The sequence below is a fragment of the Protopterus annectens genome, chromosome 7.part0 (assembly GCF_019279795.1).
Source record: "Protopterus annectens isolate FY-2018-M chromosome 7.part0, PAN1.0, whole genome shotgun sequence".
Taxonomy (NCBI): Eukaryota; Metazoa; Chordata; order Ceratodontiformes; family Protopteridae; genus Protopterus; species Protopterus annectens.
This window is the reverse complement of record NC_056739.1, coordinates 814,378,356-814,395,418: the sequence shown is the minus strand read 5'-3', so window position 1 is coordinate 814,395,418 and position 17,063 is coordinate 814,378,356. Positions and strand designations below refer to the sequence as shown.

The 17,063-nt window shown below is 42.0% G+C and overlaps 1 protein-coding gene across 1 annotated transcript in view; it reads right to left on the bottom strand.

The window, feature by feature from the left end:
• Window positions 1-17,063, bottom strand: part of LOC122806106 (phosphatidylinositol 4,5-bisphosphate 3-kinase catalytic subunit alpha isoform-like) — a 943,896-nt gene that overhangs the window by 820,433 nt on the left and 106,400 nt on the right. Inside the window, exon 4 of the mRNA XM_044076344.1 lies at window positions 12,527-12,651. Coding sequence (XP_043932279.1) covers window positions 12,527-12,651 — 125 coding nt within the window. The remainder of the gene's footprint in view (window positions 1-12,526; window positions 12,652-17,063) is intronic.

The window sequence follows — 17,063 nt, the reverse complement described above, 5'->3', positions numbered from 1 at the left end:
TAAAAACTGTTTTCCTCTAGACAAGTGAGGAAAGTTGAGTGCTATAGTAATTTATAACTTATTTAGTGCTTACAATGAGTTCTGAACAAGTGCTGAGCTCAAAGAAACAGATTTGAGTGCTAAAACTAAAAAGCTTGCTAGCTGCAAGGGAAAAATTGAAGAGCAGACTTTATGGCGCCAGGAATAGTTTAACCCTAGTTAAGTGTTGGGGGGGGGGTGCTCAGGAGCTCACAAACAGTCTTGGACACAGCAAATCTGTATCTGGACAAGACCTGCCACAGGAAAGGGGGGAAGCAAGCTTAGAATTTTTTTTTCAGTAAAACTGGAAATGGAGAAAGCTGGAACAGAAGTTAATTCAATGTTAAGAATCTGAGTGGGTTGGCCTTGACAAATGTTCTCTATTAGATTGAATGAACTAATGACACTAGACTGGGAGGAGTGTCACAGATCAAATATACAGTATGGGCGGGCAACTGCAAAGCCACCAAGTATAAGAACATCACAACACTAGGGAGGGGGGGGGTGAGAAAAATTACAGTTGGGGGGGGGATTACAGTTCCTAGCCTGTAGCCACTAAATGAAAGTTTTAAACAGATGAAGGAGCAAGCAGACTCTAGAGAATGCTTTTAACTGTAAAAAGACAATTATAGTAATGCACACTATTACAGTTGCTAGCGGGAGAACACAGAAAGCTCGGATAGAGCACTCACAAACAGAAAATACAACTCTCGGTATGAAAAAGCAGTTTACAGTTAAGTAATTCAGTAAACATGCAATTAGAGTAATGAAACAGTATCTAGCAATGAAAAATACAGTTAAAACAGTATAAAACAGTACATAAATGCAGTGAAACAATAAAAAAGCTTTATAACAGTACAAAATGTAGTAGATCAACTGTACAGCACAATTATAAGCTTTTCAGAAGTGCAGTTCAGTGAAATAAGTGTAAGAAATAACTTATTCTGCTCTTGGAATCTTAAGAAATTTTTACCCTAATTAAACTCTATACTCTCTGGAATTGGAAAGACAGATCTGCACTCTCTTGGAATGGTTTTAGACAATTAGCAATTAAGCATTTAACAGCTCACAAATTTTTAATATACAGCCTAAAACTACATCCACGTTTTACTGAGTATTGGTCAATGCAATTTGATATTCTTCAATAATGCCTCTTATTTCCATTTTATGTCCTAGGGGTGGACCTTCAGTTACGTCCCACACCTTTACATTATCCTTTATTCTCCTACTTGACTTTTCATATTGGCGCTCTGAATTATCTATCTTACTTCCTTGTTTTTTTCTTTTCTCTTTCTAATTTCTTATTAGCCATCTCACTAGTTCGTGGAGTCTGGCTTACAACACTTTTGTATATAGTTGTATTTTTTGTCAGTGTATAATTATGTGTCAGTTTGATCTTGACATTATTACTTAAACATGATTCTTGCATTTTTGGCAATTATTTTTACTGTGCTGTTTGTTTTGTTTACAAAACTTTAACAAAGATTTTTGAAAAAATAAAAGAAAAAAATTTGTAGTAGTAAAACCAGGCAATATGACAGCGAGCAGAAATGAGTACGTTTTACTGCAGTACATATTTTGATTCTGACTAATTCTAAGACTTAGACATGACAAACAGAAAGCATAAAAATAGTTGCTTGTATTAGCTGGCTTTTCTTTGCTGCCCTGAGACTACGGAATTTAATTACTACACTAGTCAATTTCTGTCAGTATTTATGCTATGGCTCATAAGCAAGTATTAGGCTAGCTGTCCTTATAGGCTATTCTAAGCATAGCCAGTTTGTTTTAGAGGTGAGAATCAAAGCTTGTACTTTGATTCTGGAAAATAAACTATTTAACCATTATGCCAAACACCCAACCCCTATAACAAATCATAAGAGTACTTCTTGTCACCATTTATAATGACAAATATTTCAAATGCTGCATCTAATGTTGAATGTAAATGTAAAGTGTTATTTTTTCTGAGATGAATGTACTGACCTTTATCCTCTCTATAATATGGTTGGACTGCTTCCCTTCTCTTCCACTATCTTCTAAGTCTCTATCGTAACTAATACATGCATAAAGCTGTTTTGTAACACTTTCTCTCACTAATTCACATCACTAGCTTTCTTACAGGCACTTGCTCAAGCATTGCCTGCTGACTGCAAAGAGGGAATTCCGGATTGGTCCTGAACCCTTCCCCATTTTTTTCCCTGAAGATAGAGGCAATTCCTGGCTGCTCATGGGCAAGGTCCATCAAGGCATGCCTTTTCCTCTTTAATTTATTACTGAAACATTGTTCCAAGGTTTTTAAAAATAAGGCTGTAAAGGCTCAACACTCCCTTACTCCTCTTCTTGGAATCTGATCTCAAGTTGCCCAAAACTATAAAAACATTGTCATTCTATGTGATTTTAACCTAAGCTACCTAGGCCCCCTGAGCAATGACACTGCTGAGTTTCTAGCCATTATCAACCTTATACAGTTAGTCAATGCTATTCGTCCAAATCTCCAAACCAACAACTACCACTCCGCTCCTGGAACTGCTAATCACTAACAACCTTACCATCATCTACAATATATCTGTTCTTTATTCAGCTACAGCTGCCCAGTAACCTTGCAAATTATCCATCACCAAAACTGTCTCCCAAACTAGTTACCTTCAGACCTAGATTCACCATTAATACAGACAACCCCAACTAACACCTAAAAACTTTCGTCTAGTCTCCCATTACCAACGTGCAGAACCCCAACTTGGCTGCAACAGCTCTGACAGACATCCTCCATCAACTTCAAGACAAATTCTTTCCTCTCTCACAGCACCTTTTCACATACAACAAAATCCCCTGGCTATCCACTGAACTGAAAGCCCTGCTCAAATTTAGAGACCATGTGTGGTCATCATGGAGATAAAACCCCTCCCTCTCTATGCAACCTAGCTAAGCAAGCCATATGAATGCACAAAACCAACTACTTCAAAATCAAGTAGCTTTCTCTTCTAGGCAACATTTTCCACAGGCTGTAAATCCACTGATCTCATCTCTTCTCCTATCACCAACCAGACCTCTCAAGGTCAACTCTCAACCTCTGACTTTTTCAAAGAATTCAGCCACCTAACTAATATCGCAACCTCAACCTCTCCTCCCCCTATTATCTTCCTTTTCTATTTTAAGAAAATTGAACACAAATAACTTGTTCCGCTTCTAGAAAACATAAGCCTAGATGCACCCCCTGGTGCAGACAACCTACTCCTTTGTTTTATATCACTCTGCAAAGACTTCCTTGCCAATCTCTGACATATTTATAACCTCTGCATAATTCAATATATAATGGCAGGCATACAGAAAACTGCTCTGGTTAAACCACTTCCCAAACAGCCTCAGCCACTAAACATCTCCCCCTTCTATTTCACTCCTCTCTATACTTGAGAAAATACTTCAAAAACTAATCTACAACCAACTACCCACTTACATCCAACAGTACCATCTTCTCACTCAAACAGCATGGAGTCTGGGCTTGCCAGAGCACAATGACAACACTGTGGTCACTTACAGACAAGATCCTTCAACATGGACAAAGGAAACCTTTCAGAAGCTATCTTCATTGACCTTACCAAAGCTTTTGATCTAATTTATTACTTTCTGCTCTTTTCCTCCCTCCAAGAAATCTGGGTTAGCCCCAGCAGTGTCACCTGTTTCCAATATTTCTTAAACAGATATTTCAGAATCAAATTAGCCCCATCCCTATCACCGCAGGCTCTTCTTAAAGAGGAGTACCCCAGGAATCCATACTCATCCCTCTTTTGCTTTCACTCTATTAAACTGCCTTCTGATCTCCCTATTCTTCATATTATTCTTTATGCAGATGACATGGTTATTCTTCAATTTAGTCTCTCACATTCAACTATTCAAACCTGGCTTCAGTCTGACCTTCACTCCCTTAATGCTTGGCTAAACAAAGAAAAGCTACTCCCAAATCCCTCTAAAACAAAAAAGTATGCTATTTGAAAGCTCACAAAATCGGAAAACGCTCCTAAAAATCTCAACCTCACAGATCTCAACAGCTGACTATAGAAAAAAATCACATCCTTTAAATGTTTGGATTTATGGCTAGACCAGTCACTTAACTTCCAAACCCATATTGAAAAAACAGGAACAAGATCAGTTCTCTATTATGGTCCTGGAAAACATCTTCCCTTTCTCTCCAGACCAGCTAGAGCTACAATAGGCAAAGGAGTCCTCCTTGCTCAACTTAAGTACGAGCTTCCCATCATAGCCACAGCCTCAAAAAAACTTATCCACTCTACAGTCCATAGAAAACAAAATTTACTGATTAAATTTTAATTCTTCCCATCAGGAACACCACTGTATCAGCCTCTTCAAGGCCAAATGGATACTAGTCTCCAACAGAGCTGGGCTACTTCTATGGTCTCTAGTGTTCAAACTACCTCAGCCACGTGACTTTCCACCTCTTTCAGCCAAACTCCATACTAAAACCACCCCCCGATAACCTCTGCAACCTCTCCCTATTAACTCCCTCACTCCAGACATTCCAAATTAAACTGCACTGTATCAATCATTCCTTTTCCATTCTTGCACCTAAACTCTGGCAATCCCTTCCCCTCCACCTTACAGAAGTCTCCTCTTTCCCCACCTTCAGAGCTCAGCTCAAAAGACACCTCCATCAAAAATATGACTGCAAGTGCTTTTTGGCTGAATACATAACCTAACTCCCTCCTCTCCTGAATCACTTCTTCTTTGATCCTCTGTTCACAGCTGTTGTTACCCTCTCATATTTACTAAAAAATTAATTCACACTTGATTTTCTGCTCTGCTATTATTTAGATATTGTATCAATTGTCTATGGGATTATCTACCCTCTGGAATTACAGTCTGTTTGTGAATTCTCTTTTGTGAAAAGCTTCACCTGGACTGTGCCTGCAAATGGTCTATAATGATCAGTGTACTACCTCTGTAAACAAACTAAAATAACATAAATAAATAAATAAAATAAATAAGGCACACGGGAAAAAAACATATAGCTCAAAGCCTAATTAAAGTGGCAGATGTGGGAATCCAACCTGGATCAGACATACTAAAACAACATAAGAGACGGTAAGTTACAAACTTGATCAGTGACAGGTGCTCAAGACGAAAACAAAAAAGGAATTACTGAGCCAGTGCCACAACATAGAAGGATAAAGCCCTGACTACAGCACCATTACATGCTGCTTATCAGACATCAACATGCAATCACACAATAAAACGGACGGTATAAGTGAAACCCCCACAAAAGCACCAGGAAGCCTCAATCATCTCAATGGTCCTGAACATGGATCAGAGTAAGCCCAGGGGTGAACAGGGCAGCCTGATAGAACCAGCGGACAAGGAAGGTCATCTGTAGCAACTGAGACTCAACTTCACTGTGCAAAAAAAAAAAAAAAGACAATATTCAATATTTGTGCAGACAGGACAGGTTTCAGATCCATCTGCCTGGAGAATGAACCATATACACTTGGGTTCCCCCCACCCACCAAATCCAGCCAAGCAGAAATTTCAAAAATGTCTCTGAATTTTTCCAGCAGGCATCTCAAACAAACTGATAAAAAAAAGAACTTTAGTTCTGCAATTACTCTGAACAGAGTCCATTAAAATTAGAATTACAAGGTGTTAACAGCTATAGCAAATTCCTCTGGCTGAAAAAATACTTGGGTGTTTTAATGAAATCCCTGCAAAAAGTACAGTTTTGTACCTACCATAAATGTAGATGTTCTAAGATCCACATTGCTGCAGTCCTAACACTTGGGTAGTCCGCTGTCCCAGTCGGCCCGAATACCAAAGTATAAGGCTGACGTCGGTCAAGGCGCATTTGTCTGACATCAGGACGTCAGGGTACAAATGCGCATGACCGACGTCATATCCTCAGTCTTTTCTTGCCCCAGATGTCAGAAGACCCTAAAAAGATAAGGCCAAAACCAAAAAACACCAAAACACTCCTGTACCTAATATATGTACAATATATACAAATTTACAAAAATAGAACCTCACCCCACAACCAACATCTACATTTATGGTAGGTACAAAACTGTACTATGTTCTTCATCTCACATTGCTGCAGTCCTAACACTTGGGTAGAATCCCAAAGCAGAGGAGGATGGCTAAACTATAATGAAGCAGGAGCTGCCAAAATGCCCTGCAACACAAACCAGCCCTGGACTTAGAATAGAGAGGAAGGTGGTAATGCTTGGAGAAAGTATGCACTGAACTCCAAGTAGCTGCCTCAAAATATCCTTAGTTGCCACCCCCTAGAAATGCTGTTGAAGTGGCAGTAGCCCTAGTGGAATGAGGCCTAATCCCAGCTGGAATCTCCTTGCCATGATGGGAGTAACAGAATGCAATGCAAAACCCAATCCACTTAGATATAGTTTGTTTTGACACAGGCTTGCCCTGGGAACTCAAAGCAAAAGAAACAAACAACTGCTGAGACTGCCTAAAATCCTAGTCCTGCTTAAATAATAACAACTGTCTGTGTACATCTAAGGTGTGCAAAATCTTTTCCCTATTTTGGGGATCTGCATAAAAAGTAGGCAAATGAATAGTTTGGTTTAAAGCCACACTAGAAACCACCTTAGGCATAAATGAAGGATTAATGATACCCTATCCTTATGAAAAATCAAAAAGGCTCAAGGCCTGCAATTCAGAAACCCTTCTTGCAGAAGTAATGGCCAACAAAAAGCAGTCTTCCATGACAAGTATTTCAACTCAGCAGTAGCTCAAAAGGTTGTAGAGTAAGTTTCTCCAACACAAAATTGAGGTCCCAAGCAGGAGTAGGAGCTCTCACGGGGTCTTATATTCTTTGCCCCTCTAAGAAATTGCTTGAACAAAGGATGAGAAAACAATGGTGGGTCACAATCATAGTGAGCTGAAATTGCTGCAGCATGAATCTTAATGGAAGAGAAAGACAAGCCCTTGTCCAATAACTCAGTAAGATATTGAAGAGCCACACTCAAATTAGGCTCAGAAACATCCAAATCCTTTGCTGCACTCCAAAATAAAAATCTCTTCCATTTTTCTGCATACACCTTTACTAGGTCTCCTGGCTTCCATAATCACATTCAAAACTTGTTGAGGAAGTTGAGACCTGCTGTGGTTCAAAACAGAATATGCCAGGCTGTTAGATGAAGAGAGTGAAGCTTGACATTGAGTAGATGACCGTCCCTCTGAGACAAAAGGTGTGGAATTAAAGGTAAAGGCCATGGAGGCTTTCTTACCAGATTCCTCAGTAATGGGTACCAGTGTTGCGAGGCCAATCTGGAGCTATCAAAATCATCCTTGGCTTGTCTTGTCTGACCTTTAGGAGTACCTTTGGGAGGAGAGGCAGAGGTGGAAAGGCATACACATGAAGATTTTCCCAACTAAGAGCATCCACTTTCCAAGCTGTGTGATGAAACCAAAACTTTGGCAGCTGGTGGTTTAGTGGAGAAGCGAACAGATCTATGTCTGGAGTTCCCCATGACACTGTCAATTTTGAAATACATGAAGATCCAGTTTCCGGGATCCATGATTTGCCTGCTTAACACATCTGCTAAGGAGTTCTGTGCTCCTGGCAGAAACCTTGCCTGAAGAGTAAGCTGCAAGCTGAGCGCAGTCTCCCACAAAATCATTGCTTGCCTGCATAGAGGATAAGAATGTGTTCCCCTTGCTTGTTGATGTACCACATGACAGTTGTGTTGTCTGTTAGAATCAACACCTGCCCTGGAAGAAGTAACTCCTTGAAAGCCATCAATGCAAACTGCATCTCCTTCATGTTGATATGTAGATGCTGTAGTCTGGCAGGCCACTTGTCTTGTATCCACTTTCCATTCAGATGAGCTCCCCAAGCTATGTCTGAGGCATCTGTCGTCATAATCTGACTCGCCTCTGGCCGGGTCACAGAGAGTCCCTTGTTTAGGTGACATTCCTGAGCCCACCACAAAAATTCCTTTTGAATGCAAGGTATTATTTGAATGACAGTGTCCAGATCCTGGCAGTGCTGTGTCCATACATTTTGAGATACCATTGTAGCTTCCTCATATGCAGTTTGGCATTGGGAAGCACCAGAATACAAGATGCCATGAACCCTAATGCTTGAAGGACTGTCCTTGCAGTCAGCACGGACTGATGAGATAGTTGATGAAGTAAAGGGATAGACTCTTTTGTTTGTCCGGGGTTAAAAGGTCATCTGAGCTGCTGTATTCAGTCTCACACCCAGAAAGCACATGTCTTGAGAGGGTACTAGACTGGACTTTATTTCGTTCACAGAATACCCCAGGCATCTTAGCACTGCTATCACATATTCCAGATGCTGAAGAAGCTCGTCCTTTTCTTGAGCCAGAATCAGACAGTCGTCCAAGTAAGGATAGATTTGTATTCCTTTTAGCCTAAAAGCTACAACTGGAGCCAGAACTTTTGTGAATACTCTGCAATGCAGAGAACTGATAATGTGAATTTCCAGCTCGGACGCAGATACTTCCTGCAACTGAGTCTGATAGGCACATGAAGGTAAGCCTCCTTGAGATCTAAAGTTACCATCCAGTGATCCTTGCCCAGCAGAGGTAAAAGCTGTTGTAACGTCAACATTTTGAACTTGGGAATGTCCAAATAAGTGTTGAGGATAGACAAATCTAAAATTGGTCTCCACGTGTTCCCCTTTTTGGTACTAGGAACAGCGAGAATAAAATCCTAGGCCCCTTTCTGGCACAGGAACCGGCTGAATGGCCCCTATCTGGAGCAACAGAGAAATTTGCTTGTGAGCCTCTTTTCTTTGCATAGGAGGAATGTCTGGCATGCCTTTGAAAAGAGGCAAGGTATGGAAATAAAACCTGTAACCGTGGTGAGCGATATCCAATACCCATCTGTCTTGGGTAATAATACTCCAATTTTCTTTGAAAAGTGACAGCCTTCCTCCCAAAGGTGCTGCCAGACGAGAAGGCTCTGGCAGCTGAAAAGGCAAGTCATTGCGTCTGCTTAAGGACTGACCCCTGCCCTCACCAGAAGACTGGGCAGGCGAACTGCCTGTTCTAGGCCTAAAGAACCTTGAGCTCTGCCCCTACCACGTCTAGATCTACCCCTAGACTGAGAATCATAAGAAGGATAAGTCCACCCCTTAGTAGGCCAATTTCTACTAAACTTTGGAGGCTGAACCTGCAAAAATCTTTAACAGTCTGCATAGACTTAGCCTTGTCCTCCATTTTCTTCAAAACTGCTTCCACAGGCACCAAATAACACATCAGATTGTAAAGGAGCATCTAAAATCCTTGTCTTTACATGTTCAGCTAAATTCTGATCCCTCAGCCAGGCGTGCCTGCGAAGAACAGAACCAGTGGCTGCCACCCTCGAAGAGGCCTGTACAGCATCAAAACCACATTGCAAGGAATGCTTACCCACCTGTTCAGAAACATGAACCAAATCCTGCAACTCTTTACACTCAATACCTTCCGCCAGAGCATCTACCTTAGACTTCAATTGTGAAAGGAGATAATTTTGGTATTTCAACATGTGAAACTGGCAATTCAAAGCCCTCATGGCTAAAGTGGAAGAAGTATACACCTTTTCCCCCATCTATCCAAAGCCCTAGCCTCTTTATCAGAAGGAACAGGATTTTTAACAACAGAAGCCTTAACACCTTTAGGGCCCTGAGAAACAGTTTCTGGGTCTGCCCTAGGACTTTTAAAAAGATACTTATGAGCTGCAGGCACCCTATAATACCTGTCCGGTTTAACTGGGGCAGGAGGCAAAGAATCAGGGTTCAGGAAGCCTCTGCAAAACATCCTCTACCACATCCAGAACAGGAGGTATAGCTAAAGGCCTATGCTGGGGAAGAAACAAAAATTCCCTAAGCCTTTTCCTAGAATCAGAGAAATCTTGACCTTCCCATTTAAAATGCTCCCTCATGGAATGAAGAGTCTCTGAAAAAGAAAAATCCTCAGGAGGAGAAGCCGAAGGTGTAGAGTCATCTACATCAGAATCAGAATAAGGAGGATACTCCTGCAAGTCTTCAGCCGAAGACTCAGAAGCCTCCGAACACTGCTCAAAACTCTCAAGCTCAGGTTCCACCCTAGGCCTCTTATCAGGGGGGGGTAAAGAACCTCTAATCATAGTAATCAAATCTTCTGCCATTTTAAGCATATGTTTCTTAGGCAGAGACCCTGAAGAACTAGGGGAGACCTCCACTGAAGATAACCCTGGCTGGCCTCTAGAAGGAGCCTTGGAAACAGAAGGGGAGGGCCTAACCACCTTAGGAAGGGGGAGAACAGCTACCTGAGAAGCCCCTTCAGCCTGGCCTACCTCCTGAGAGGACACATCTTGTAACAGTAAAGTCTCTCCCTGAGAATCCAAAGGAACTTCTGGTAGAACCACCGGCTCCAAAGAACCGGCGTCCGGGACAGACGGTTCTTCCACCCTAGGCTTGCTTTGTCCTTTTTTAGGCATGTTGTAATTACAACGCTTCCCAAAACTAACCTGGCACAATCTAATCTTCTCTTAATAGTGCGTTTGTTAAATCTAGCACAAGAGCGACAGCCAACAACGTCGTGCTCAGGCCCTAAGCAAGGTATACACAATGTATGGTAATCTCTATGAGGTATCTGTTTCCCACAAGAAATACAGTTATTCACTTTTTCTGACATCCGGTTAAATACTGAGGCAAGAAAAACCAAAATATTCCCAACAGGGTACTTAGCCAACTTTGATTCGGTCTGAAACTCCGACTTCAGAAAATTTCAGAACGCCAACCTGCACTCGCAATACTGCTTCTGCATCGGACCATGCGGCAAAAGACTGAGGATATGGTCATGCGCATTTGTACCCTGACGTCCTGATGTCAGACAAATGCGCCTTGACCGACGTCAGCCTTATACTTTGGTATTCGGGCCGACTGGGACAGCGGACTACCCAAGTGTTAGGACTGCAGCAATGTGAGATGAAGAACATCTGCATGCGGTGTACCATTTAATTTGAGAAGACACTGATAGACTGACCAGCATCATCATGAATACAGATGGATTTCAGGAGTTGACTTGCACAGCAGATACTGCTTTGAGGTTCCTAAATGTCTTTCAGAGAAATAACAAATGTTCCAGTTTCCTAGCATCTGAAATGGGACACAATCAATGGTACAGATGCCTCTTAATTTTCGTAGTACTAACAGCATTATGAATTGTCAAGAGAGGAAATGCTTTAACATGGCCAGGCTTTGAAATTCCATTTGTCAATATTTAATTTGCTGACATCTGCATCATCAGCACATGGATGTGGGCAAATGAACAAAAACACAATTACTTTCCTTCTGTGGTAGGGAAAACCCTCACCCCCCCACTGTCCAAACCAATCTGCAGGTCTCTGCATCCCCTGACATAAAATAAACTCAGAGATCATTGGTCACTGTAGGTCAGAGAAAATTAAGTCCTTGTCTGCAGTATCATCCATTGAAAATACACAATCTCTACCACGAGGAAGAGTATTTTACAATGTTGTTAATGAAGCCAGTGTCATTAGAGATAGTCGGGGAGAACAGTACAGAGGGGAAAAAAGCAGCAACCCAAACTCAAAACATCCATCAAAATGGGAATAAAAAAGCACTCTCATTTCAGCATTCTGAATTTGTTGATATGATGACAAAGCAAACACAATGACACACAATCTACATCATAATCTGAATGAAGGCAAGCAGCAAAAGTCTTTATAGAAGACAATTTTTATGTCAATACATTATCATGTAACTAAGGCTTTTTACTGCCAATTCTTCACAGGGGATGATGCAGCAGACAACAAAAATACCTGCTTACAAGTACAAGCTCAAATCTAAAGACTCAAGACACTACTTTCAAAATGTACGCGGTAAAAGGAAGAGAGAAGCAGATCTTTCTGAGGAAGTAAGTTGCTGCTGCTGGCTGCTTTGTAGTCTTAAGCATGACAAAATGACAGTAGCAGAATAATCAGCACTGTTTCCTCACAACAAGATTTTCTGCAGCCTGATTCTAAGCTGAAGTGACGTCTGTGATTTTTTTTCAGATGCTCCAAATTCCTCCCATCTCCCAAAGACAAGCATGAGGTTGACTGGTTATTTTACAAACTGCCTGCGGGGTTTGTGCCTCTGTTTGTGAATTCTGCAACAGACTGATGCCCTGTCAGGAATAAGCATCAAAGCCATACACTTAATGGCTTTCGGGACTGGGTCCCACAACCACTTGACCCTACAAAGGAAAACTGGTTATTAGGAAATACATGGATGAAAAATGTACATAGTGAGGTGGGGCTGATGCAAGCCATCTCAGAGAAATAAGCTGAATACCTGTGGACACAAACATTATTTTTTCAGATTTACTAGTGAACTATCTTACACCTGTTTGGGTTTTTAAAGTCCACATCTACTCTTTTAACTTTAATTTTCTAGAGGATAGCCTGAACAGCATGTATTGTACCTGAATGCCACTCTTAGCATGGTTATATAGTCATTAACCTAATGTCACACAGCTGGGTGTTATAGTACCTGTGCCTCCACAGAAAATCTTTTTCCTGCTCAGTGATCTCAGACAATGGGTCCCGACTGGAAATGCTTCGCAACTGCTCAATCTCATTCTCCATGACGCTGCTATCTCTTGCCAGACGATTGCTCTGTAAACCCAACAAACCATAAACATTTTTTTAGTTATGCAGCTCTCTCTTCTACACACACACACACACACACACACACACACACACACACACATTGCCCTTGTGTTAGCAATATCATATCTACAACAAAGCATTCATTCCCTAGAACATCTGTAAAGTACAGTTGTGTACCTACCATACATGTAGATGTTTGAGTGTATTCACTGTTGCAGTCATTACACTTGGGTTATCCTGCTGGCAGGCTACCCGCAGTCGGCCAGAGTTCCAAAGTCTAGGTCCGGCATCAGTTGCTGTCGCCTCTTCCCTGATGCCAGTGCGCCAGGGGTATAAAAGATGCAACCGACGCCATTTTCTTCAGTTTTTCTTGCCCCAGATGTCAGGTGCCCCCAAATAGGAAAGGCTGGAAAATAATTATGCCAAAAAACATGCATGTACAAAAATAACATTTCCTTCATCTACAAGCAAATACATCACATAGGTTGTAGAGAGTTGAGAAGTACAGAAAGGTCCCAGCAATGAAAAGGGGGATGGAGGGTGGGTAACCTGGACTGCAACAGTGAATACACTCGAACATCTACATTTATGGTAGGTACGCAACTGTACTATGTTCATCGTGTTTCACTGTTGCAGTCATTACACTTGGGTTGAATCCCAAAGCTGAGGTTGGGTGGCTGGGCCTAAATGGGGTTAGGAGAGGCTACCAGGCCCTGCAGAATTGCAGTGACAAAGCCTGCTCTGGATTTAGAGTAGAGAGGTAAGTGGTAGTGCTTGGTGAAAGTGTGCACTGAACTCCAGGTTGCAGCTTCTAAAATGTCTTTGGTAGGTACTCCTCTGAGAAAGGCTGCTGAAGTGGCTGCTGCTCTGGTAGAATGTGGCCTTATGCCCTTTTGGCACTGATTTGCCATGTTGTGCATAGCAGAAGCAAATGCAGTGTCCTATCCATTTTGAAATTGTCTGCTTTGAGATAGGCTTTCCTTGTGATCCTGCAGCATAAACTACAAACAGTTGCTCAGTTTTTCTGAAAGCTTTTGTTTTGTCCAAGTAGAATCATAGCTGTCTGTGTATATCCAATGTGTGCAGAAGTCTCTCCCCTTTATTCTGGGGATTTGGATAGAAAGTTGGCAAATTAATGGTTTGGTTAAGAGCCACAATGGAAACCACCTTTGGCATAAATGTTGGGTTTGTCCTTAGAGAGACACTGTCCTGATGAAAAATGATGAAAGGGGTTCCACTGCCATTAATGCCTGTAACTCTGATACTCTTCTTGCTGAAGTTATTGCTAGGAGCAGAGCAGTTTTCCATGATAATTTTATATCAGCTGTGTTGGCTGGCTCAAAAGGAGGCAATATGAGCTTTTCTAATACAAAACTGAGGTCCCAAGTAGGTATTGGTGCTCTTCTTGGGGGTCTTATGTTTCTTGCCCCTCTGAGGTACTGCCTTAGCAGTGGATGTGAAAAAATAGGAGGTTCCGTATTGTAATGAGCTGAAATGGCAGAGGCATAGATCTTGATATATGAAAAGGATAGGCCTTTGTCCAGCATCTCAGTTAGGTATTGTAAAATCTGAGGTATATTTGGAACAAGTGGTTGAGTCCTTGTGCCTGGTTCCAAGCACAGAATCTCTTCCATTTTTCTGTATAAGATTTCCTAGTGCTGGGCCTCCTGGCTTGTAAAATGACATCCATAACAGCTTTAGAGAGAGGTGTTGTCTGGGTGACTATATTATCTGCCATGCAGCCAGATTTATGGTTCTGAGTTGACTGTGTAGAATCTGATTGTTTTGTTGAGTCAGAAGATGAGGAATTTGAGGTAAAGGCCAGGCTGGGCCTTGAGACAAGCACTTTCAGATTGGGTACCAGTGCTGGCGTGGCCAGTCTGGGGCAATCAGGATCATTTTTGGCTTCTCTTGTCTGACTTTTAGGAGTACCTTGGGAAGAAGAGGCAGTGGAGGGAAGGCATAAACTGTCAGGGTTTTCCAGCTGAATGAAAGAGAATCCACTTTCCATGCTTGTGAGTGATAAGTTCTTGTGCAGAATTTCTGTAGTTGGCAGTTGTGAGGGGGGCAAAAAGATCTATGTCTGGGCGTCCCCATTTCCTTGTTATCATGCTGAAGACCTGTGGATTTAGTTTCCATTCGTGCGGATCCATGAGATTTCTGCTTAGTTCGTCTGCCAGTGTATTTTTCTTTCCTGGCAGGAATTGTACCTGCAGATGTACTTGATAGGTCAGTGCTGTGCTCCACAGAGTCATGACTTGCCTGCAGAGGGGGTAGGAATGTGTGCCCCCTTGCTTGTTTATGTGCCACATAACTGTGGTGTTGTCCGTCTTTAGTAAAAGTTGTCCTGGATGTAGTAGATCCTTGAAGGCTGTCAGGGCATTCTGTACAGCTAGCATCTCTTTTTGATTGATGTGAAGATGCATTTGTTCCTTGGGCCACATAACCTGAATACATTTTCCTGCCATGTGTGCCCCCCCAGGCATAATCCGATGCATCCGTTGTTGTTGTCTGCCTGGCTGTGGGTAAGGTGAAGGGCTGTCCCTTGTTGTGGTGACAGGCCCTGGACCACCATCGAAACTCCTGTTGTAGACAGGAAATTATAGTTACTATTGTTTCCAGGCTGTGGCAATGTTGAGTCCAAACACATTTTAGATACCATTGTGGTTTCCTCATATGCAGTCTTGCATATGGAATTAGTAGAATGCAGGAAGCCATGAAGTCCAGGGCCTGCAGAATTTTTCTTGCACGGAGCTGGGTCTTTGTTGCCATCATTTGAAAGTAATGAGTCAGTTGCCTTTGTTTGTCTGACATGAGATAAGCCATCTGGTCAGTTGTATTTAAGCTTGCACCCGGGAATATTATCTCTTGAGAGGGCACTAGTTTTGATTTATTTTCATTTATTGTGTACCCTGGGCAAATGAATAATCTTTTTACAAACGCCAGATGCTTTAGTAGAATGTCCTTGCTCTCTGCTTGAATAAGGCAGTCGTCCAAGTAGGGATATATCTGAATTCCTCTTTGTCTGCAAAATGCAATTACTGGGCATTTTGTGAAGTCCCTGGGTGCAGTAGATAAGCCAAAGGGCAGTGCAGAGAATTGGTAATGCATTGAGCCAGCTATGAATCTGAGGTATCTTCTGCAAGATTGTCTGATTGGGACATGCAGGCATGCCTCCTTGAGGTCCAAAGTAACTAGCCAAGCCTTCTTGCCCAGCATGGGTAGAAGTTGCTGCAGTGTTAACATTTTGAATTTTGGAACATCCAGGAAAGTATTTAGGATTGACAAGTCCAGTACTGGTCTCCAGGCTTTGTCCTTTCTGGGTACCAGGAAGAGTCTTGAGTAAAATCCTTGTCCCTGTTCTTGCTGTGGTACTCTTTGAACAGCTCCCATGTCCATGAGAGCAGCAATTTCCCTTTGTGCCTCTGCCCATTGGTTTTGTGGCAGATCCAACATACCTTTTGATTTTGGAAGGGTGTGAAAGTGGAACCTGTAACCCTGAGAAATTATATTCAGGGCCCATTTGTCCTGGGTGATTATGTGCCAATTTTGTGCGAAAAGTGCTAGCTTTCCCCCTAGGGGTGCTGCCAAAAGGTAAGTGCTTGGCCTTTGTAGAGGAAAATCATTGGGACTGTTTCCTATAAGCTTGTGATTTGACTTCTCCTTCTTTGGGGGCAGAAGTATCCCATTGTTTAGGTTTGTAGGAGCCTTGGGACTGAGATCTGCCTCTTGGGCGTCTGTATCTGCCTCTTTGTGGCCTGTCTGACACCTGAAAGGACCAATATTTTGAAGGCCAGTTTCTACTAAACCTAGGTGGTTGAACCTGTAAGAAATCCTTTACTGTCTGCATAGATTTTGCTTTATCCTCCATTTTCTTTAACACCTCTTCTGCCTTAACACCAAACAAAGTATCATGCTGTAGGGGAGCATCCAATAATTTTACTTAAACATGTTCAAGTAAACTTTGTTCTTTCAACCAAGCATGCCTTCGAATGACAGAGCCTGTAACTGCGGCTCTGCAAGAAGCCTCTAATGAATCAAAACCACATTGCAGAGTATTGCTTTCCCACTTGTTCAGCTGCATGCAATAATTCCTGCATTTCCTTATTGTCAGGATTCTATGAATTTGTAAGCATTTTCTGTTTTAACAAAGACATGAGGTACTGTTGATATTTAAGCATGTGAAACTGGCAGTTTAAAGCCCTTACAGCTAAAGTAGCAGAAGTGTAAACATTTTCCCCCATCTATCCAGAGCTCTAGAATCCCTATCAGAGGGAACAAGGTTTTTAGCAGTGGAAGCCTTAACCCCTTTGGGACCCTGAGAAATTGTTTCAGGGTCAGCAGCAGGGTTTTTATAAAGAAATTTATGAGAGTCAGAGACCCTGATATACCTGTCTCGCTTGACTGGTACAGGGGGT